We start from the raw sequence: 23,296 nt of genomic DNA, 5'->3' as shown, positions 1-23,296 counted from the left end.
ATTCTCTGTTGGAAAAAGGAAATAGTGTGCAGGAAGACGCAGAGCCAAAAACACACACCTACGAACCATGTTTACTGCTAACGATCTGCTACTGTAGAGCAAGACACGCCCCACTGGGGGCGGGACTTATAGGTTATAGAGAGCATTTAATTGGATGAGCACAAGACTAGTACAGGATGAGTCATCAAAAAATTTTATCAAACTATAAAATTAAAGAGAGAATATCTATTTTTTCTATATATACTATCATATTAGTGTCTGGGCCACTAAGGGACAGGGACAAAAAGCTCTGAAACACCTATTTTGATTTCTCACTCCATATGTCACATTTACTTCCACTGAATGTTTCTCTTTCTCTACAGAAATCCTGACTCTCTCCATGCTCTCATACGTGATATCTATATCTGATCTTCGGGGCAGGATTCCAATCTAACAGCCTGATCTGATGAAAGGAAAAGCAAGCCATCCAGGAGGTTTATTTCCAGCCTATTTATCAGCATGTAGTTTTGTTCAAATGATGGAGGTGTGTTGTAGGCTCGTATCGGATTGCTCTGGCCGATCTCGAGCCGATCTCGAGCCTGTCACAGCGCTGAATTTCCTTTCCCTTCAGACGATGAACAGTGCATCCTATATATGTTTGAAAAAAAAATTAATTCAGTCATTTTTCTCCCCCTGAGGTGCAGATCAATTTCCATAGACTGGCTGGAGATATTTTCCGTCATTAGGCTTTTGAGCACAGCCTCTAAACTGCAGGCCAGCGGGGGACTGGATGCAGCTGCACGCTTCACTCAGGGTTTATTCCTGCCTCGCTATAAGAAACATGCTGGATGTGGGTCACTGCATGAAAACGGTACCTTCTCTATCCTCGCAATAACATCACTATATTAAACACTCCATTTAAAAAATAAGTCCCGCTTTCTCAATATGATATCGATCTAAACCATATAAACATCAGTGTAGAAGGAGAGAGTAAAGAAATTAACCTTCACTGTGATTTTTAATTCATTTAATACAGATATTATTTTTAAAGCTTCACAGTTTCATACAGTATGAAGTAGATATTGTTTTTGGAATTTATGGCATTTCTTCATTACGAATTTGTGTGTATATTAATTCATCAAAATCCTCTGGAATAACTGGAATATTAACTGAGCCAGATTAAAATAGTGTTAAATTATTAATGTAAGGAACTTTTATCAACAAAGTGTGTGAAGGCTTTAAGGATACTGTATGTTGGAAAGCAAATGAAATGAGTTTGGTTGAACTTGATGTCAGTAAACATTACTGAGTGCAAAATGTGTCTACTCTAGAAACAGCAATTTAATTTAAATAAAAAAAAATTAAGTTAATAATATGCACTAAAGGCCTACATTACATACATGTTTAACAATCATAGAATTAAATATCTAATCAGATAATAAAACTATAAAATCATTGTTACATTTTTTTTTCCAAAAAAGGAGAAATGGTTACAGGATGATGTTTTATTTCGTTCAACAACAAGAACAACAACAACAACGAAAACAACAATTGTTCTTCTTGTAAATGCATGATTAGTTACTTTGTTCAGGTGTAGACAAGAACCAAAGTGCTATTTATTAGACATTTTAGTTGCATTATTTTTTTTTTTTACACAAATATTACACATTTCTCCAGCAGATTTGACACATCACTCAAAACATGTTTAAGAAAATCTCTTTAGAGGCCGAGATTGCACAACACAATGTCCCATCAAAGTGTCTCTTTCCAGAAGCCATTCAAAAACCGACGAGAAAGATTGTTTGAAATTTCGCTTTCTGAAAGTAAAATGGTGTATCCTCCCCCCCTTTCTCCTTTTTTTTGTCAAATGACCCATTTACCTCCGAACACAACGAGGGGAAGGGCACGAAGGGCATAGCGTGGGGGGAACGAAGGAGGAAAATTGATTCTGCATGATGATGAAAGGCATAAATAAAGCACAGCAGGGGAAATTCAATGCATAACCACCAGAAGTTCAGTTCCAGCCCAGGTGCCAGCTCCTGATACACACAGACCAGGCAATCAGGGGCTGAAGAGCTGCTGATTACCTGGCCGAGAGCTGAAACAGAACTGAACAGTACTGGATTGAGGATCGTGTACCGCAGTGGACCTGATGCATGTGGTTTGAGGCATAATAGAAATTCTGACATATTAGATTCATGCATACAGACTGGAGGAGATCATGCGCAATAAGCACACACTTTCAGAGAAAAGCTACTGTATTGTACAAAACAGCATCAAAAAGTAGGCGTTGAACTGATCACACAGAACCTGTAGATGTTTTTAGCCTCATACAATTAAAAACTTTCACAAATTTGTGGAACGCCTTGCAAACGCTCGTCAGTGAGGTGATATCATCAAGTTCACATCTTTTTTTGTAGCTTAGAAAAAAGAAAATACTCAAAAACAGGGTGGAGTGATGAAGCAGAGATACTGTTACCACCATAAAGCTGATTATTTTCCTATAACAGCACATCACAAGTGTTTTATTCCTCTTCTACCACAGAAATTTGACAAAAGTTACAACTTTTTTAAATTAAAGCATGACACATCATACAATTTTTCATTTATAGTTATACTGCAGTGATGGAATGTCCTCAGATAAGTTCCTGTTCTCACTTACGTTATAGCAGCTATAAACACTCGTTCCCTCATCAGCCTCTCTTTATTCTCTCTCTATTTAAGTTAATAAGACAATTAAAAAAAACACAGTTTGTCATGTTACCGAGAAACCGCACAAAAGCATAAACTCTTAGTCCTGAAGATGTCAGAAAACTTAAAGTTACAAAGCGCTGACACTGGAGACTCCTTCCAGAACTGTTAAACAAACATCTCTTGCAGAAAAACATCATCATATCAACGATTCCACACGGTTTTTAATTCGTTTATGTGGATCGTCCTCGGCACGAGACAAGTCCCTGTGAATGAGCTGTTACTATAGAAACGATAACGTATTAGAACGAGTGCATTAATATAAACCTGTGATTTGCAGCTGCACTACAGTCAGAGCTGCTGTTATAGAAAATTAATCAACACCTTCTGACCAATTCAGAAGGAGTCTCCAGTGTCAGCGCTTTGTAACAGTCAGAGGTAAAGCTGTAACTTTAAGTTTTCTGGAATCTTCAGGACAGAGGAGTTTATGCTCCTTTGTGTTTTTTGGTAACACGACAAGATGTGTTTTATTTGCTTTATTAACTTGAAGAGAGAGAAAAGAGAGAGGCTGGTGAGGGAACGAGTGTTTATAGCTGCTATAACGTAAGTGAGAACAGGAACTAACCTGCTTCTTGTTTCATGGAGGTTCCACAACATTAAACGTAACTGCAAACACGAGGTGTAAAGAAATTATGAAAGTATGATCTGTAATACATATAAATTGCTGCAGTAAAGAAGAAATAAAACACTTCAGGACCTGGTTTTATAGAAAAACAACCAGCTTTGGCGTGCTATCAGTAACTCCACATCCTCACGTTGATTATTTTCCTGTAACAGCACAACACTTCCTCACATATCACATGCTGAATCAGGAATGAATGAGGATGGTTTGTTTCTAAGAACCACTGCTGGATGTTTAAGGATACTTTACATTGTTTTTATGTTGAAGAACCAGAATGGACCAGTACTGAATATTTTATTTATTTATTTATTTATTTTTATTTTAAACACGACTGAACTTGTAAAGAAGTTATCCAGCTTTAATTCATGCTGGAAAAACATCTCATGAGACGTGACAGGGATCAAGTCCTGTTCTGTTTGTCCGAGTTTATCTTGGCTGCTGGTGAAGACATTTGTTTGCACACCTCTCGATTGACCATCTAACCTCTCCACCCACCAGAAGCTGCTGACGTCACCAGCAGCTTAATTAAACCCACATTGAGAAAAAGCATAAATTCAGCCTCTCTCTCTCTCTCTCTCTCTCTCTCTCTCTCTCTCTCTCTCTCTCTCTCTCTGGAGCTGATGTGAGAGGTGGGACAAAGTCTCAGGCTGTTAAAAAACTACCTCCAGTTTCTTTGTAAAGTTCAGCGACTTTTCTTTTAAACAAGCGCGCGCCATGGCCGGGCTGAAGGTGAGTCACGCGACACAATAACGCATAATAATGTTCATAATGTTCTTGCACGGTGTGTGTTTATTGTTATATGTGATATGTGTGAAGGCTTTGGTAGGGGCGTTCCTGGTTAGCCAATCAGAACGCAGGAAAAACAGCAGCAGCCCAGATGTTGTCTGCTCGCGCTGGACTTTCAGCTCGGTGCAGGAAGCAAATCAGCGCATATGCTGTTTATATATATCTATATATTTAAAAATTTTAAAGTTGCAGTCGTTTTAGTGAGTTTCTATAAAGTTTGCATGACGCAGAAAATCCCGTGCATTCGTCTTCTTTTTTCATCTGTGCTCATGATGTGTTATAAATAGTCTGGTGGAGGAAAAACATACAAAACAAAACTATTTTTATAACTAAAACTGTCTTGTCGCAGCATATTCTACCTCCTCTGGTGCACTTTGTCCAGCCCCCTTTGCAACTGCAGATCCAGCATGACTCAGCTCAAATGTATTGACACCCCCCCCCCCCCCCCCCCCCCCCCCCTTCCACTGAACCCCATAACCTGTACAAACGTTGTGATGTGTGCATATAATCTTATTTTCTCAACTTTACATTTCATTTCACTTTTTCTCTTTAGTACCTGAGCGGTTTTGGCAATGAGTTCGCCTCAGAGGATCCTCGCTGTCCTGGGGCTCTACCTGAGGGCCAGGTAACTGCCTTAATCTCAGTGCTTTTATTTAAAAAAAAGAAAGAAACTAAAACATTGACACGTTTTTTGTTCAGTGTCATTATGCCATGCATTAATGAAGATGGTCTAGAAACATACGCAGAAGACCCAGTAAAGGTTTTAATCAGGATCAGGCCCATCATCATGTGACTTCTGAATCAGGGCTCTTACTGAAAGGGAATAAAACAAGAGCTAGTCTCTGTTATTCCACTGCAGGGGACAAAACAGAGAGATAAACTCAGGGCCATAAACCACCCCAGTCTCTCAGAAAAAAAAATGTTCAAAGCTTTAAAAATTTACAGCCTAAAAACTACCCACGTGTTGAAAATACCCACACTGCACCACAATACCATGTGACACTTCAAGGGGGGTGAATACTTATGTAAGACACTGTATAGTAAATTTGGAAAACATTTCCTTTTATGGTAGTGTGTTCGTCTGTTTTGTAAGTGATTTATGTTCAATGCATTTGATAAATTCCAGTAAATGAACACATTTTAGAGGAGGTGTTGATCACAAAATTTCTTTTGTTTTGGTCCCGCCCACTTTACAATGTACGAAGTGAAACATGGTGTGTACCGGAAATGAGTTTGTTGCTCCTTGGTCTAGATCTAGACTTGAATTTCTGTCAAGCTGCTTAGAGACAATATCAATTGTTAAAAGTGCTATATATATAAAATCTAATTTATTATTTTTTTTTCCAGAACAGTCCACAGGTGTGTCCGTACGGACTGTATGCTGAGCAGCTCTCAGGCTCGGCCTTCACTTGCCCACGAGGAACCAATAAGAGAAGGTATATCAACTATATATATATAAAATCATCACTGACTTGAACATAGAATAATACAGTGTTCAGTACATTTCCTAACATTCAAGATATGCCTCAAAATATCGTAAGTATTTCTCCACCTCTTTAGTCTGATTAAAAACGCCATGATGGATCAATGCACGTGACAACGTAGTACTTTGTCCGTTCTTAATAGCTAGCCAGTTAGCCACGGATGGACACGGGTTGGATTTCAGTATCAGTGTCTTGATTTACATCAGCAAAACCATCTGAATATATAACATTACTACCACAACTAAGATTTTGTTCATCACTAACATTAGCTAGCTAAGTTAGCTAGCTAGATAAAAAGATTAGCATACAGACTCTGCATCTAAAGGTTTTTAGGTTCTATGTTGTTTTACGCTAATTCAGTGGTTCCCAAAATTTTTGCACATCATAAATTTTCTGCGACTCCAAGCCTTGGCATTTTGGTTTCTCCTCATTATTAGAAATCCATGTTTAATAAATGTTTCAGCGTACATTTGTGTTCATTTTCATGAGTCACTTGATATTGTCGAGGAACTAGTGGAGGTAGATGGATTAACAAATTTGTCCATTTTTATTGCTGCGCTATGATAGAGAAACGGCACAAACACTCGTCATTTCAACATCGTGTGTTTCATGTACATGTGACTCCCAAAATGTAACATTTTAAAATGATCTCACACAAAAATATCCAGCATCATAGTTACAGTTAGCGATAATCGTAATATTAATTAGTAAAATATTAATTAGTAAATGAATAAAACAGAAGAGGAGATTGTGATTGTCTCTTACATCACCATGTGTAAATCACGTCGCGACCCATGACCCCTGAGCTAATATTTTGCATATCGAATGTGATTGGTTCAAAGGCATGGAGCTTATTTTGTGACGTCACAAAGTGAGATTATTTGTAGCCACACCCACAAATCAGTCTGAAGTAATGAGAAAGTGTTTTTTAAATAGAAGAAAATGTGACTTTTTCACCATAGAACCATCCGAATCTATGTAACCAGAGTCCACGAAGAGTTTAATTTAAACGCGACTGCTCTTGTAATGCAATTTTCAGAGCGAATGAAGTGTGTGTGTGTGTGTGTGTGTGATTACAGCTGGCTGTACCGGATACTACCTTCTGTTCAGCACAAACCCTTCTCTCCCATAACCTGTGGAAACCTCACTGATGACTGGAATGAAGTGGAACCTGATCCCAACCAGGTAATTAAAGCATCTTTATATATCAATCATTTACTCCAGTAAGTTTCAGGTTACAAATTTCTGGAGTCAGGATCTTTTCATGGCTCTGTTTTTTTTTTTAAAGCTTCGGTGGAAGCCGTTTATCATCACTAAAGCTCTGGAGAAGAAGGTGGATTTTGTAGAGGTACGTTTCAGTCAAACACTTCCCTCTTGTGGTTCAGCCACACAGTGGTGTGTGTGTGTGTGTGTGTGTGTGTGTGTGTGTTCAGGGTTTAGTTATTTTTGTTTTAGGGTCTGCACACAATCTGTGGTGCTGGAGACTCGAAATCTCGCAATGGGATCGCCATCCACATATACACCTGCAACACGTCGATGATTGACAGGTCAGAGTTTACTGCATGTCTACTGTTCGGTTCATGATGTCGGAATCATCCTACGTCATGCATCACTAGAGATCTGGGAATTTCTTACTTTATTATTATATTAAAATTCAATAAAAAATAGTTTTTAAATGAGTTTAGTCTAATAATAATAATAATAATAATAATAACAGGAAACTTTTTAAAATATATTATTTATTTTTTTGTATTTTATACTTTTTATATTAACATTTAAAAGGCAGCTCAACATGCTTTACAGTGTGAATAAAAAAAAAAAACAGACACAAGGAAGGTAATAAAAAATAAAACCATAAAATAGCAAATAATAAAAACTCAGTAAATAACAGCAGTGACAGACACAAAAATAATATAAAATAGTTTTTAAAAAGGAATAAAAGTACAAAAATTTAAAAATATAAAAGTAAAGGTACAGTGCCAATAAAAGTATACTAATAAAGGTAAATAATAAAAGCTAATAAAATATATTTTTGAATGTTGCATTAAAACAAAAAGCTGCTTCTTTTTAAGTTTCATATGTAGAATACAGAGAAGGCTTACAGTCGATGATCTTAAACCATGGCGGACTTTGGAACATCATTTATCAGGTTCAGAGAATGAATGAAGGCACTAAACCATTAAGAGATCTAAAAACTAATAACACCATTGTATAGTTGATTCTAAAGGAAACAGGAAACTAGTGAAGTGATGCTAAAACTGCTTAAAAAAAAGGTAATATGATATTTTTCTCTAGTACGGATTAATATCCTCACTGCTCTAATAGTAGAAATTCCTGTGAGTAATGCATTACAATAAATTCTCTAAAGCTCAATAACTTATGAACTTAATAAATGATATGATCTTGAATTTAATTGGAATTTTTTAAAAATAAAAATCCTACCAAAGCAATAGGGATCCATCACCTTTGGTGCTTGGACCCCTAATAAACACTGGCGAAAGAGATGTTAATGTGATGCAAAACATTTTAAAGATATTTAAAATACACACAGAAGGTTCAGGGATTAAAAATCTCTTACAGCTCCAATATATAGCGCTGATATGAGACTGTGTACATTTACGTATAAATAGCTGAGTTACTTTATTAAAATGAATTATTGAAAGATGTTCCTAGCTACAGAAAGGTTGAGTCTATTATACAAAAATATTAGAAATAACAGGAAAATCACACGACTGTTTTCATTTCTAGGTGCTTCCAGAACTCGGATGGTGATTTCCTCATTGGTACGTTCCCATAATGCATCTGTGTTTCCTTTATTGACGCTAGGATTGCTCATGGACCTAAAATGGCTTCTTCTTCTTCTTCTTCTTCTTCATTGCTGGATGATCTAGAGGTGGGTCTCGTGTTAATCCTGATGTTTGGTGTATGATGTTTGTTTTAGTGCCACAACAAGGTGAAATCTTGGTCACCACCGAGTTCGGGAAGATGATGGTGGAGCCGAATGAGATCTGCGTCATTCAGGTGGGTCAGATTAAAAATGCGTTATTCTTATTCTTACTCCACAGCGCTGTAGAGTCCTGGATTCTGATTGGTCAGAAGGTGTTTCTCTGACATTTTCTCTGACAGTAGTGCAGCTGCAAATCACACGTTTATAGTAACACGCTCGTTCTGATACATTATTGTTTCTATAGTAACGGCTCATTCACAGGGACTCGTACGGCAAACGCTCCATGTAATCAACAGGTTAAAGAAATCTTTCTATAATTTATGTAAGGAGTCTCCAGTGTCAGCGCTTTGTAACAGTCAGAAGTAAAGCTGTAAGTTTAAGTTTTTCAGAGGAGTTTACGTTTTTTTTGCGGTTTCTCAGTAACATGACAAGCTGCGTTATTTTTGTCTAATTCTTCGAGAGAGAGAAAAAGAGAGGCTGGTGAGGGAACAAGTGTTTGTAGCTGCTATAACGTAAGTGACAACAGGAACGTACTCGTTTCACAGACGTGCCACAACATTAAATGTAACGATGAACGGATAAAAGGTACAACGTGTCGTTCTCTAATAGATAAAAAATGTAATATTTAGCAAATTGATGTGATGTAAGAAAAATAACACACTTCTGTGTTTTATTGTTTGCGTAACATCTTTAAAAACATTATTTTATTCTTATATTCTTTTTGTTATGCTTTAGCACGGGATGCGTTTCAGCGTGGACGTGTTTGGAGAGACCAGAGGTTATATCCTGGAGGTCTATGGCGCTCACTTCGAGCTGCCGGACCTCGGACCCATCGGTATCACTTCCATCCTCTGATTCTTTTCTTTTTATATGACTCTCTCTCTCTCTCTCTTTTTTTTTTTTTTTTTTTAAGAAGTTTATTAATATTTCCTGTGCTGTATTTCAGGAGCTAATGGACTCGCTAATCCTCGAGACTTCCTGACTCCTGTGGCTTGGTTTGAAGATCGCACCGTAGCCAGCGGTTACACCATCATCAACAAGTACCAGGGGAAGCTCTTCTCCTGTCAGCAGGTACATTACTGCTGTAACATCCGTCACGGCAGCTCAGGGGTTAAACCTCTGTACTCCTGACCAAAACGTTATGAGTTTAAATGTGAGGGGTTTCAGAAAGCTGCATTAACCCTTAACTGTAAGACTTATTTTTAAATCAGGAACCACAGTCAAAAACACAAATCCTGCTTTCAGCTTTTTATATTTTCAGATATTTTTTAGATCTTTCAGTATCAGTAACTTTTATACTTCTGCAGTATGGAAAAAGAGGTGAAAACTTACTGTAGAAATATTTCATGTCTATAATTTTACCCCTTCAATAAATATAGGTAAATTTGTATTTTTTTTTTTTCAGGTGCACATTCAGCAGGTTTTTTTTTTTTAATGTTCATGTTTAATGTTTTTAATGTTTAATGTTTCATTTCCTTAACAATATTTCTTTTTTAGATGACGTGATTTATTTATACTAAAAATTCACCAAGATCACCTAGAAAAAAATTCACCTGGAAATTTATTGGTTACTGATGTTACCGTACGTTTATTTGCCTTTTTGAGATTGTGAGAAAGAGTGTGAGGTAAGCCAATAGAAATACATAATTTGCAAAGGAGGGAAAGTGAGAAAAAGAGAAGAAAATACAAGAGAGACAGTGAAAGAAAGTTTTAAAAAATTAGAAAGAGAATGAAATAAAGAAGAGAAAGGAAAAAGTGCAATGTTTGGAAAATAAAAAGAGAAAGAATTAGAATGAGAGAGGTAGAAAAAAAATCTTGTGAGAAAAGAAGGAGAAAAAGAAGAAATAACATGAGTTTAAAGCCAAGCTGTTGATTGGTCGGCTGTGAAGCGCACTGTGACATCATCAGCGTGAGTTTGACTTAAAAAAAAAAAAAGACATTCAGGAAAAAACTGAAGGTTTTTCAGTTTTTTTTGTTTTAAATAATTGAAATGTTTTTCAGTGTTTTAAATAATTATGAACTTTATCAAAAACTCTTGCTAAAAATATTTGAAACACAGCTCAAATTGAATTCTAATGTTTATAATATGTGATGTAATTAATTAAAAAACAGGAGTTAATTAATGACATCATCAATGACATCCTCAGTGACAAAAGCAATTCAAACTGACAAACTGTAAACTTAAAAATGGAAGAAAAATCTATTAATTCATTAGTAGATTTCATCATAACCACTTAAATATTTTTAAATATATATATATATATATATATATATATATATATATATATATATATATTAAAACAACAAGTAGATTTCTTAATGCTCAGTAAAAATATTTGGAATGCAGTTCATGTAAACTTTAATAAATATATTATATTTATATGGTGTCATTAATACTAATAATTTATAATAATTCTAAGAATAATAAGAAAAAGTATTTTCTTCTTCTTTCCTTCAAAATTCTGTCTATAAATCAGATGTTTTTAAATCATCTGGTAAAAAACAAATTATTTCGATTATTATTATTATTATTATTATTATTATTATTATTATTATTATTCACATTATGTGTTATTTTCTTCATTATTTTTTTGTGATAAAGGATCAGTGCGCTCCCATCTTCACTAATCCTTCGGTTATAATTACGTTTAATTAGAGAACGTCAGAATCGTCAGCGTTTTCACTGCGTAAATCTTTCCATCTGGAAACTATTTCCTGAGTTGAGCGTTCGTTTCGACATATTTTCCACGGAAATGATTTCCTCGAGCTTCCTGTTGCGTGTGTAATTGGATCGACGTGTGATGGGAGAAATTTATTTACCATCAGAGGGATGGGATCGTTCTTCATTACAATACTACATCAGATACTATGACATGGGATTTTTTTCTTCCTCTTCTTCTTCTTCTTGTTATTATTATTATTATTATTATTATTTGTGAGGTAGAACTCGTCCACTGTCTCTCCTTCCTTTCGAGGTTGTTGGACGCCGTCTCGAGGGAGACGCTGCTGTCTCGTCCCGCTGTTCTGCTCTCCAGCTGAGCGCTGAAATTGCTCGAATTAACTTATTATTTGCTTGACTGGGCCAATCTGTTTGTGTTTTGTGTGTATGAGTGTTTTTTTCTCTGTTTTAATCAAGTCTGGTGGAGTTATCCTGCAAGCAGTAATGTCTGTGAGATTACAAACCTCAGGGTCCAGGAAGCTCCCAGGGTGTGAGGAGAGAATGTCTTTGTGAGAATGTATGTAACAGTAAAAAAAAAAAAAAATAAGAGAAAAAGACACACACTCACACATACACACTGCTCTTTAAGTGTGTATTTGTTTGTGTTTGTGCTTTAAGTTCTCGGTGTGTGTGTGTGTGTGTGTGTGTGAGAAGAACGAGGGTCAGGACTGCAGGTAGTCTTGGCTGTAATGAATTATATTGATTTTACAGCCACCATTCACCGTCTCTTCACGACAACATTTTCAGCAGAGGACTTTATAAAATTGCTGTTTTTTTCTTCTTCTTCTTCTTCTTTTCTTTTTAACAATCACAATGAAGAAATATCTCCACTATAAAACCACTTCACAATTTCATTCCTGGCAGGAAAATAGAAGAAGTTTGTTTAAAAAAGAACAGAAAGAGAAAGTTTTACTCAGAGCATTAACTGGATGTGTTAAAAAAAAAATCAAGTAATAACCGTTTAAATGTTTTAAACCACACAGTAACCTGGAATCCAAACAACGATGAAGTAGCAACATAATGAAATCTAATTTTTAAAATCATATAACTTTTTGGTTATGTTTATAATTTTATATATATATATATATATAATTTTGTGGAATATGGATAGGTGGGATTATCAACAAGCATGAAAGAATGAATGAAGGAAAGAAAGAAAGAAAGGTGGAAGGATAAATAAAAAAGCAGGAAAAAGATAAAAAGGAAAAACAAAAATGAGGAGCAAGAAAGTGCAAGAAAAGCAGAAAGAAAGAATGAAAATGTGAGAGGAAAAAAGAAAGAAAGAAAGAAAGATAGATAAACAAAAACAAAAGGAGAAAAAAGACTAAGAAAAATGAAGAGCAAGAAAGTGTGAGAAAAGCAGAAAGAAAGAATGAAAGGGTGAGAGGAAGAAGGAAAATTCGAAACACAGGAAGAAACTGGGAAAAAGAAAGAAAGAAAGAAAAATAAAAACAGTAAAAAGAGAAAAAGACTAAGAAAAAGAGCAAGAAAATGTGAGAAAAGAAAGAAAGATGGAAAGAACGTGTAAGATAAGCCAGTAGAAACAACGACAGACAAAATCAAGAAAAGAAAAAATTTAAATGTTCTTTTTTCTTTTTGTAAACAATCACAGTGAAGAAGTTTGTAAAAAGTTTAACTGGATGTTAGAAAAATAACCAGAGGAATAAAAGCTGATGATGCTGCTGGACGTTTCTGTTATGAAGCCAGTAAATGGAGGCCATGTTCCTGCTCCATGGGTTTAAATGCTCTTGTTTTGCAGGACTTTTCACCTTTTAACGTGGTGGCGTGGCACGGAAACTACGCTCCCTACAAATACAACCTGGAGAACTTCATGGTCATCAACTGCGTAGCGTTCGATCACGCTGTGAGTAAAATCCGTTCATTACAGATGAGATGTGGCCCAGATGTGGTACTGTTTCACTCCTCACAGCAGCGGTGTCAAACACACGGCAGGTCCCGTGAAGGTTGTGGTCCAGCAAATGAAATGAGTCAAATGAAAAATCTTAAAAATGTGATATAAATTGAATCCAAATTTTGTTCTAGAGGAATACGGACAGTGCTGGAACACGTGAATGAAACTGAGATTGTGTAGAACGTGTTTGTTACACGTTTTTGCAATAAACAGTGCAAAATAAAAAATATTAAGGTTTTCATTTGACTCACCCTGATTAAGTCTTGTGGACCAGAGTTGAACTGAAAGTTAAAAAAAAGAAAAAGAAAAAGAAAAAAAAAAAACAGTGTCTCTCTGTTATTCCACTAGGGGGCAGAAATAGAGCAATAATTTTGTTCTACTGACAAAATGTGCTAATGATGTGTTTCTTCTTTAGGAAACTAATAGAACAAAAGCATCCGTCTCTTTACTCAGCTGTTAGTAAATTGCTTTCCACTAAAACTCTTAATGCGGAACTGAGTTTATTTACTTTACACCAACCGATATAGACACAATAATTGGTTAAATCTGTAATACTGAACATCCAGTTCACTGTTTTATGAAAATAAATACATCATAAGCTCATGATCACAAACGTTAGCTGGCTAGTTTGGACGCTTCCACGTGTTTTCCACTTTGTAGCTGGAAGTGACGTAATCCTGAACATTATACAGTGAACAAAGCTACAACCAGCAATCATTGTTAGGAAAGTCTAAAGTGCTCTCTCTTGTCTATGATGCTATCTACGATTCTGCTCTTTATTATCATTACTATCTTATCTGTTTGTCAGTAATTCTACAGGAATATATTTTAAATCCAGCAACACACACTGGTCCCCATTTTATGAGAAACAGAACCTGTTTATTTGTGTCTTGTCTTCACTTTCAGTCCTTATTCTGCTTCTGTGAGAGGACATTTTGTCTCTTTTATTTCATTACTGTCCTCCATTTTATTTTCTCCTCTAGTCTAATGTACTCTGTACTCTGCTCTGCGCCTTTTTATTGAGCATTCGAGTTTTAAACACAGATTTCCGTTTCCATTCATGGCATGTAGGAGCTGCTCTTATCTCTTATCGTAGTCCCTATCAATCAAAAACATCTCCTCATGCTAGTTCACTAGGAGTACCATCAGTATAAAAAGCCTGTTGGAGAGGTTTAGTACAGCAGACCAGCTCCTTCTGATGTCGTAAAGGAGAAAGCTGCATGAACGAGTCACTTTAGTGCTGTGAGGTGAGAAGGATGGTCAGTCGTCTGTGGTCCAGGACTACCCCAAGCTTGCATGAAGTAACATGCTGAGATCTGAGAGCTGTTTCAGATGATGAGCGGACTTCCAAGATGAGACAAGAATTAATTTTTTTTTTTTTTTGTGGGTATCATTTTTAAAAGACAAAAGCACTATAACACCAGTGGGTTTGTATGTGACTTGGTAGCTTTGTGGTAAAAGCCTTGCCCCTGAACTCAGAGGTTGTTGGTTCAAGTCTGGCTTGTCCCTAAACTCAGTACAGTGAGAGGGTGTGGAGAAAGGGTTCCTGAGGAGCCTCATGCTTGAAGAACCCAAAAAAAATGTGGGTGATAGTTTTTAAACAGCACTCCCTATATATGCAAAACTAAGTCGACACTCTCTCTTTGAGCTCCATAACCTGCTCTGTTCATCTCCCTGGACTCTGGGGGGGCAGCTGCCCGGATATCACCCCCCCACTCTCAGGTCTCGCCCTCCAGCCATCAGTTCCTGAAACCACTTCGCTCATATCCTAGAGACCTGCCTGGAGTTCGAACCAGCAACCTCACAACCCAGAGGCAAAGCTCATCCCATTGAGCCACAGGATCTCACACTTGTAAGGTCCTTTTTAGAACTTTTCACTTTTTTATATTTAACTCCTGAACTAATGCTAACGTAAAAAACAGAGACTTGAACCAGGAACGTCCTGGATTAAAGGCCATGATGCTAACCATTACACCAACACAGGACAGGAAAGACTGTTGCTTATTGGACTTTTGGCTTAATAAATGTGCACTGCTACGCGCTGACACTGAAACCTTTAGTGGATGAGGAGATGGTTGAGGTTGAGGTTCTGCAGTCTTCACTTCCCCATAGTTTCTCTCAGGAACAGGAAGCTCAGGTGTATGAGAGCTATGAGATCACCGTTAACCAGCACACACCAACAAACTGACGGAACGATTACCAGACAGAAGCACATACTCATAGGTCTTTTGTTAATTAGCAGTAATAGTTAGAGCCATTACTCATATCTCAAATACCACACCTGATGCTTGACCCAAAAACCTCCACCTAGAACCATGACTTTAGCCACTGTTCCACCCAGGGACACAGGTAGAGGTTGTATAATGCAGCTCTGGCTTAAGAAATGACTTAGGTTCATGAGACAAAGAAGAATTTTTGGTATATAATTAGCTGATTTCAGCACTCAACATATAATTAGCTAAAGCTTCGAAGCCATTGATAGCACTCAGTTCTCATCTTCCTCATTTTATTTCCCCTATAATCCCAAACTCGGGCTTGTATTGCGTTGTTAGATTGCAGTAAAGTAGCGGTGTCAACATTATGGTAGATGGCTGTCAGAAACCATTCCAGGTAATTTATACTGGAATTTGATAATAATAATTTTAAAACTTGAGTCGTCTTTATAATCCAGAGCATGAATGAGGTAGGTCATGAGCTAGCAAGAAATGCTAGCATAATTTTTTTTTTTTTATGTTTTCATAATCCAGCTACAGTTCATGGTACCAGGCCATTACCCAGATGCCCCCAGACTTTTCCATTCCCACATCTCACACCTTCAGTGCTCATATTCTCAAAACCCAGCTGGGATTCAAACCAGCAACCTCCTGACTCAGGGGCAAGCCTCATCCAACAGAGCAACATCTCACAGCAACATCTCACACCAACGTGTGACTGTTTTTCAGATTGTGCTACACACTAGGGAAAGCAACTGAAAAGCAAAGCGTTTGTGTAATAAATGGAGTGGATGCAAAATTCAGTTTAGTTTTATTTGTGTTATTATTATTTGAATACCTCCAAGGGAATTAATGTAGCTAGCTAATGCACTTCTTTTAAAATCAATAACATATGCATATAAACATTCGAGTGTGTGCATTTCGTGGCCAATGTTTAAACAGGGGAAACATGAACAATGCTAAATTAAATGTTTCCTGACATACCTAATTAATTAATACTAAATAATCCCCCTAATGTAATCCATTATTATTCCTATTACTAATGTCCTACTATATCAGGAAATGTGAAAACCTTCTCAAGTGGAAGAGATTGTTCACATGTACATCATTTTAAGATCATTTATGATTAGTAAACAGGCAGGAATGTGTAGGACATTGTAGGAATTTGTAGTAAAATGCTGTATCCACATTTGAAATTATTCTATTCTACATGTTCATAAATGAGGCTCCAAGAGCAGAGCAGAGCAGAACTTACCCATAATGCATTTCCATCTCACCTTTGTAGGCAGGATTCAATAAAATATTGAAAACACCTTTAGTTTATGTGCCCAGTGTCCTCCATCTGGACGTCACAGCCGACTACATGACTTTATTCTCCTAGAAGTTGATATATTTCTGAGGCTCTCTCTTTCAGGATCCGTCCATTTTTACCGTCCTGACGGCCAAATCCACTCGGCCCGGTGTCGCCATTGCTGATTTTGTCATCTTTCCACCTCGCTGGGGAGTCGCGGATCACACCTTCAGACCTCCGTACTATCACAGTAAGTCTGAAGAGCTGATTTACACACGAGAATCAGGCGTCATGTTCACAAAAATCTTACTGATTCCATGATTGGGGTGTCAGTTGTGGCTACTTATAAAATAAATACTTATTTTCGCTTTGGTGTGTGAATCCTTTTAATATCTCATGCTTGAAACATCCTTCTCCACACGTCGTCCATTCCACATAATAAAAAAGGACATTTTAGTGTCCCACAGTACTCTCATCTCTTACTCAACTCTTACTTTGTGAACATGACCCCAGAACATTCAGGTTACACACCGCCACCAGGCCGGACTGTTGTGTTACACTACCCCCTGTGTGTGTTTAAGGGAACTGCATGAGCGAGTTCATGGGATTAATCAAGGGTCGCTATGAGGCAAAGGAAGAAGGTTTCCAGTGCGGAGGAGCGAGTCTGCACAGCATGATGACCCCTCACGGCCCCGACGCTGACTGCTTTGAGAAGAACAGCACGGCTAAGCTCAAACCCGAGAGAGTCGCTGAGGGAAACATGGTACACACAAACACTAAAACCATTAGTATTACTAAATCCTAGACCTGTGAGCAGGAATCTAAACAAGACCCTTCTCCCGTTCCAGAGCTCTCACTGCTCTCACTGCTCTGCCAACGTCTTTCCTTAGGCGACTAGCTTCTTCTTGCTCTTTACCACAAATACTCGTCCACCAAATCATCAAAGTCCAGCTCTTTAACAAGCTCCGACTCCACACTCGGCAGTGACTGCGTGTCGAATCTTCTACTTCCTGTTTCACCTGGGCTCATTTGTACACTGTCAATTTCTGAACATTTTGAGGCCCTAAAAGACAACTTACTCAGAGCCCCCACCCACAACAATCATGATTTTATACGCAAGAAGGAACAGAATTAACACTCCATTATTTTGGACGAATCAACAGGCTAGTCATAGCTAGAATAACAAGTGTTTTTCCTCTCGTGATACCAGCTGTATAGTTAGCCTCAATGGGTTTACATTTTTATTTTCATGTAAAAGCGGAGAAATTGATTAAATCCATTTAATTAGCATTCATTTCTGACCTGTGTTTTGGGTCAAATTTTCCTTTTCCTTGTACAAACCTTTTCAATAAATGATGGTGGTTTTTTGCATATCTATTTAAAAAAAAATATGGAGCCCCCTGGTGGTCTGGAGGCCCCAAGTGACGACTTGTAACAAGAAACGAGCCTGTTCATTGCCGTGCTTAGTGTGGGTTTACGGTTATCAGTGTTTCTGCTTCTCTGGCTCCAGTTAAAAACAGCTAGGACCTGACTCACTGCTCATTCAGACCCCAATAACATTTCTGAAATTATTTCAGATTCTGTGATGAAACTGTGGCCAAGGCCCCGTCGTGTAATGGTATAGTAGTAGAACTAATCAGTTCATTAACAAGATTTAAATAAGGAATAAAACACTCCGGGTCATGCTATAATAGGAAAATAATCAACAACAGGCTGCTGAGATGAAGCAGAGTTACCTTTAACGCCCCAAAGAGAATTATTTTTCTATAACTGTACACTTCATCCTCCTATATCACAGAACTTTTCGATTACAGTCTTTAATTTATTAAAGAATGACATCGTCCTTTTTTAGAGTTGAGAGTAAAATTGTAAATATTAAATGTTCAACATTTACGACTCGACATCCTGCAAGTGTGTGGGAGAGGAACCGAGCCGACGCACTCGTGTGAACACGTTCTTACATCATTTGTAAAAACCGATAACCAACAAACAGACTTATTTGTTTTACTCTGATGTTTGTTAACTAGCCATTCTGCAAGACTGCAGTTTCTGAGATTCTTACTCATGTCTAAATCTTGTCATGAGTAAGACGTTACTGCGAGATCCAAACATCTTGGCATATACGTTAATTCGAAAAATCCTTCAGCCGTGCATTTTAACGGGTTCATGTTAAAATCCAAAAAATGTCGTCCTGCATCTCTACAGCAGCTCTGACTGTGATTTTTTCCTCTCATGGTTTTGTCGCAGGCCTTCATGTTCGAGTCGTCCTTCAGCATGGCGGTCACCAAGTGGGGCCTTGAGACGTGCCAGCGTCTGGACAAGAGCTACTACAAATGCTGGGAGCCTCTGAAGAAACATTTTAACCCAAACTGGAAACCTGGCAGCATGTAAACAGGCCACGGTGCAGAGCGCAAGAAGCCTTAATTATCCCCGTTAATTATCCATGAGTCATTATCCTCTTCCTATATATGGATATATACCAACTGCAGTGGCAAAGTATTACAGCATAGACATGCGGAGTTAAAGCTGAAACCCTGAAAGTTGCAATAAAATCAAATTTAATCACGAACAAACTGCTTTCACTAATTCTTTCATCAATAGTTTATTTATAGTTACATGTACAATCGGAGACAACGATTTAACCTGAAATACAAATCAGAGATCAGTATGAGAGTCTGAAAGGGCGTTTGTAAGTCCCGTCTTTTATCCGCTGCTCCCTCTTGTCCTGAAATTACAAAAAGATAAAACTTTAGACCATTGTGTTAGAGTACAAACTCTGCACACACTTCAGGAATGAATCAGTGTTTAGTAATTGAGAGAATTTCACTTCCTCTGTACTCATAAACCTCATGCAATAATGAGCAACACAGGTACAGTATCATGAACGTTGCTGTTGTTGTAGAAAAATGTTAAGCTGATTTTATTTCAGTCAAACGCCGAAGTCTTACTACAGACACTAATCACTGTACATCACATGAACACATCACAATTATCCCCTTACAGCTCAGACATCACAGATGAAACATTTCACGCCTTGAATTTAAATTGACTTACACCACAGTGCTGTTGAGTTCTGCATTCTGATTGGTCAGAAGGTGTTGATTAGTTTTCTATAAAAGCAGCTCTGACAGTAGCGCAGGTTTATATTAATACGTTATCGTTTCTATAGTAACAGCTCATTCACAGGAGCTTGTACATCGGACGCTCTCTAAGGAGAAGTTTATTTAACTCCTTATTTATGGAAGGAGTCTCCAGTGTCAGCGCTTTTTTGTAACAGTCAGAGCTAAAGCATTAAGTTTAACTCCAAGTCTTCCGATATCTTCAGGACATCTCTGCAGTTTACGCTTAGCACTGTTTGTCTTTACTCTTCGACATCTGAACTCTGTAATGATTTATACCCCCACCATCTGGTGTCAATAAGAACTGAAGTACAAGATATAAGGTCTCTAAGAATGTGTCCAGATAAATATTACAAATAAATACTGTATTGCTAAGATCTACATCTACATCTCTCACTCACAAAGCTATTTGCTAAGATAATACTGATGATTAAATGACAGCAGAAACATTTTCAACCAATCAGGCTGTGTGTTTGGAACTAAATGTTGTAGAGGATTGAAAAGTTGCACTATCAGCTCATAACCTGCTCTTTGACCAAACCCACGGTGTTACACATCCAGCAAAATCCTGTCTATGATTAGCGACGACCAATCAGAAGTATTTTCATCATTATTTTAACTCGTTATCCGCCAAATTTTAAGAAGCAAAGCCCTTGAGATAACTGTTACTGTAGTTGAGAAGATTTTGCCCTGGTTTTGGATCATCTTGTATAAAATATCTTAAATAAAAGTGACAAAAGTTTTATTCGCCCTGCAAAATACTCACCATTACCATACACGGTTAAAACAGTGTGTATAAAACTAGACGCAGTTTTGCTCACGCTCAAGCACAAAGAGGCCGAGAGAGCAGGAAAGACGTCACGTCAGTTTCTGTGGCTGCAGTAAAAGCAGAGTGACGCAAGCAGATAATTCTGATCGGTGCTTTGGTAAAGATGATGTCGTCTCTACCAAATACTGTCCCAGCCACCTCCTCAATCAGCCAGAAGACATGAGCAGAAAGAAAATTAATGAAAGCAACTGCTTAACTGAAAACAAAGAGTCATTATTCTTTCTTCTGCACTCAGAGGCAAATTCAGCACAGACTGCAGATAATTCGCTACTATAGATCCCAAACTACTGATTAGAATAAGAAGTTAATTCTGGAAATAAGCAGATATGGGTTTTAAAGTTACTCATGGCACATCATGTTTTTTTTCACTCTCAAGCACAGGACCAAATCTCACTGTTTTTTTTTTTTGGGTTTATCCAGGAGAGCGCAGAGGTTTGAACCTGTAAGTGAGGATTAACCCACGACAGACTGTGTGTTTATATGAAAATAAGGAAGTTATTGGAGTGATGCGATCCCCCGTAGTGTATTATTTTCCTCTAACAGTACCGTCTGGAGTGTTATTCTGCTCACACCACAGTGATTTGCAAACAAGGACAATGTTTAACTTATTAACGAATGACACGGTGTGCATTTTAACGGTTTATATTTAGATTTAACGCCGTCTATCATCCGAGAGACGAGTTCCTGTTCAGACTTACGTTACGTTACAGCAATGATAAACAGTCGTTCCCTCACCAGCCCCTCTCTCTCTCTCTCTCAAACAACAAAGCCTGTGATTTTAACAAGAAACCAGAAAGCGTAAACTCCTCCGTCCTGAAAACTTTAAAGCACTGTGATCGTTCAAAACTCTTACAACCGAGATTCCTTCCATAAACGTTAAATAAATCTCATCTAATCAAAAAATGTCACCTCATCAATGATTACAGTCTTTTTTGTTCAAAAAAACATGTCTTCTAAATCCATTTTTTTTATTATTAGACTTAGATTATGTGGAGCGTCCGCTGTACAAGTCCCTGTGAATGAGCTGTTACTATAGAAACGATAACAAATTAGAACAAGAATGTTCTTATAAACCTGATGTTCATGTTACAGCCGGAAACACGGTCCGAGCCACGCTGTTATACAGAGACACTGCTCACCTTCTGACCAATCAGATTTGAGAATTCAGCCACACCGCCGTATAAATGTTATTAATTTCTGTGCACTTGGAGAAGGTTTTAAAGAGAAGAAAATAGCCTCAGCATTATCTCGTGTTTTAAACACAGCTTACGCGGTCAGTCTTCAAGACGTAGTACAAGATGAAGAGTGGAGCGACGCCAAACAAACCAGCGATCAGGGAGGATTTCGGTGATGGTCTGAAATGATTATACAGCTCAGTGCGGGCGTACGTCCACCTCGTGAGGGCCGGGTCCTCCTGCAGGAAAAAAACAAACACGATATTCATGCATAATCGTCATACGAGCAGATTATTTAAACTGCTGAATTAATAAACAGACTGATTTTCCTAAAAATTCCTTGCTGCAGAACCAGTGGGGTGGAGCTGGACCTGATCTAACTCCTCCTCACCCCAACGTTAACCCACAAGACACTGCAGTTACAGACGGGTGTTTGGACTCGACACGGATCTCTGGCTCACATCTCAGCTGCTGGTTATTCGAGCTGAGAGAGCAAGTTCACGCGAATCATCACCAGTGTGTAAAGCTGGACTGAGCTGCACTCGTGCGAGCCGCTGTTCCCAACGACCAATCACTGCTCACTGTTTGTCCATCCATGAACTTCTTCCTTCTTCATTTTTGACTCTTTTCTTGGTAATGTTTACAGTAATAAAAGCTACTTATTCCATCTGTAATCATTCCTGCATTTCTAAACTACAGTATTTTGTAAATAATTAGTTTCTGCAGCTGTGCTTAATATGCAAATGAGGCAATGACGCCATCTGGTGACTTCTAGCGACTTTTTGAACATGTATTAATTACTTTCCCCTGAAAAGACTGGCATCAGACTTGGATGCAAATGCAGCAACACGGGAAATATCTATCTATCTATCTATTGAAGTGTGAACTAAGTGTTAGTAACTCCGTTATTATTAACGCGAGCAGGCAAACTAGCACCAAGGTCACTCTCTGCTTACTGACTTAACTTCATTATCCTACAACTTCTACAAATGTCATGTGTCTAAAAATTATCGTTAAAACAAACCACTAATCTTAAACCAAGCTACCTAAAAACGCAGCACAATTTTTCGCCGTTTTTATTTGTTATCTGTTTTTATTTACCTACGCTAGTTAGCAAGCTAGCTGGCTAACCCACAGTTCTCCCCTCCGCACTCACAATCAGCTCTTTCCGCAGAGGATTATTCAGCTGCATCTGATATTCTCTCTTCAGTCGGGCTCTGAACGCTCCTCGCTGCTCCTCCGCCCGGCGATATTCGGGAGAAACGTTAAAATATTCCGCTGGCTCTAATGTTTTTGGCCGAGTCGCCAAAGGTGCCTCCTTGTAGTCCGCCATGTTTGCGGGCGGTCGCTGATGGAGCACGGAGCGATTTGATTGGTGCACACAGACTTTGTGTTCTCGCGATATTTTCTCGCGATATAGTCTCGCGATATGTTCTATGAACAGGGCGCATGCGCAGTACCAAACAATA

The 23,296-nt window shown here is 37.9% G+C and overlaps 2 protein-coding genes across 2 annotated transcripts; one reads left to right on the top strand and one right to left on the bottom strand.

Annotated features, from left to right (window-relative positions):
- Window positions 1-3,922: 3,922 nt before the first annotated feature.
- hgd (homogentisate 1,2-dioxygenase) lies at window positions 3,923-19,277 on the top strand. The gene is made up of 14 exons (XM_026938080.3): window positions 3,923-4,081; window positions 4,692-4,763; window positions 5,486-5,574; window positions 6,702-6,807; window positions 6,911-6,970; window positions 7,078-7,169; window positions 8,371-8,405; window positions 8,564-8,643; window positions 9,305-9,404; window positions 9,516-9,640; window positions 13,048-13,152; window positions 16,828-16,954; window positions 17,286-17,467; window positions 18,952-19,277. The coding sequence occupies exons 1-14, from the start codon at window positions 4,067-4,069 to the stop codon at window positions 19,093-19,095; spliced, it is 1,332 nt and encodes a 443-aa protein (XP_026793881.1). The 5' UTR covers window positions 3,923-4,066; the 3' UTR covers window positions 19,096-19,277.
- A 13-nt stretch (window positions 19,278-19,290) lies between these two features.
- Window positions 19,291-23,192, bottom strand: ndufb4 (NADH:ubiquinone oxidoreductase subunit B4). The gene is made up of 3 exons (XM_026938081.3): window positions 22,984-23,192; window positions 21,923-22,066; window positions 19,291-19,429 (listed from the first exon to the last, which is right to left on the bottom strand). The coding sequence occupies exons 1-3, from the start codon at window positions 23,158-23,160 to the stop codon at window positions 19,367-19,369; spliced, it is 384 nt and encodes a 127-aa protein (XP_026793882.1). The 5' UTR covers window positions 23,161-23,192; the 3' UTR covers window positions 19,291-19,366.
- Between the last annotated feature and the right edge of the window lie 104 nt (window positions 23,193-23,296).

This window comes from Pangasianodon hypophthalmus, chromosome 22 (assembly GCF_027358585.1).
Source record: "Pangasianodon hypophthalmus isolate fPanHyp1 chromosome 22, fPanHyp1.pri, whole genome shotgun sequence".
NCBI classification, from domain to species: Eukaryota; Metazoa; Chordata; class Actinopteri; order Siluriformes; family Pangasiidae; genus Pangasianodon; species Pangasianodon hypophthalmus.
This window is presented reverse-complemented; position numbering and strand designations above follow the sequence as displayed.

Bases quoted from the DNA above. Each gene is read 5' to 3' on its own strand.
- hgd (XM_026938080.3), top strand. The intron at 5,575-6,701 runs GTATATCAACTA...GTGTGATTACAG, and splicing joins CGAGGAACCAATAAGAGAAG to CTGGCTGTACCGGATACTAC. The intron at 6,808-6,910 runs GTAATTAAAGCA...TTTTTTTTAAAG, and splicing joins TGGAACCTGATCCCAACCAG to CTTCGGTGGAAGCCGTTTAT.
- ndufb4 (XM_026938081.3), bottom strand. From the start codon at position 23,160: ATGGCGGACTACAAGGAGGCACCTTTGGCGACTCGGCCAAAAACATTA. The intron at 22,067-22,983 runs GTGAGTGCGGAG...TTTTTCCTGCAG, and splicing joins CTCTGCGGAAAGAGCTGATT to GAGGACCCGGCCCTCACGAG. The intron at 19,430-21,922 runs GTAAGCTGTGTT...TTGTAATTTCAG, and splicing joins ACGTCTTGAAGACTGACCGC to GACAAGAGGGAGCAGCGGAT.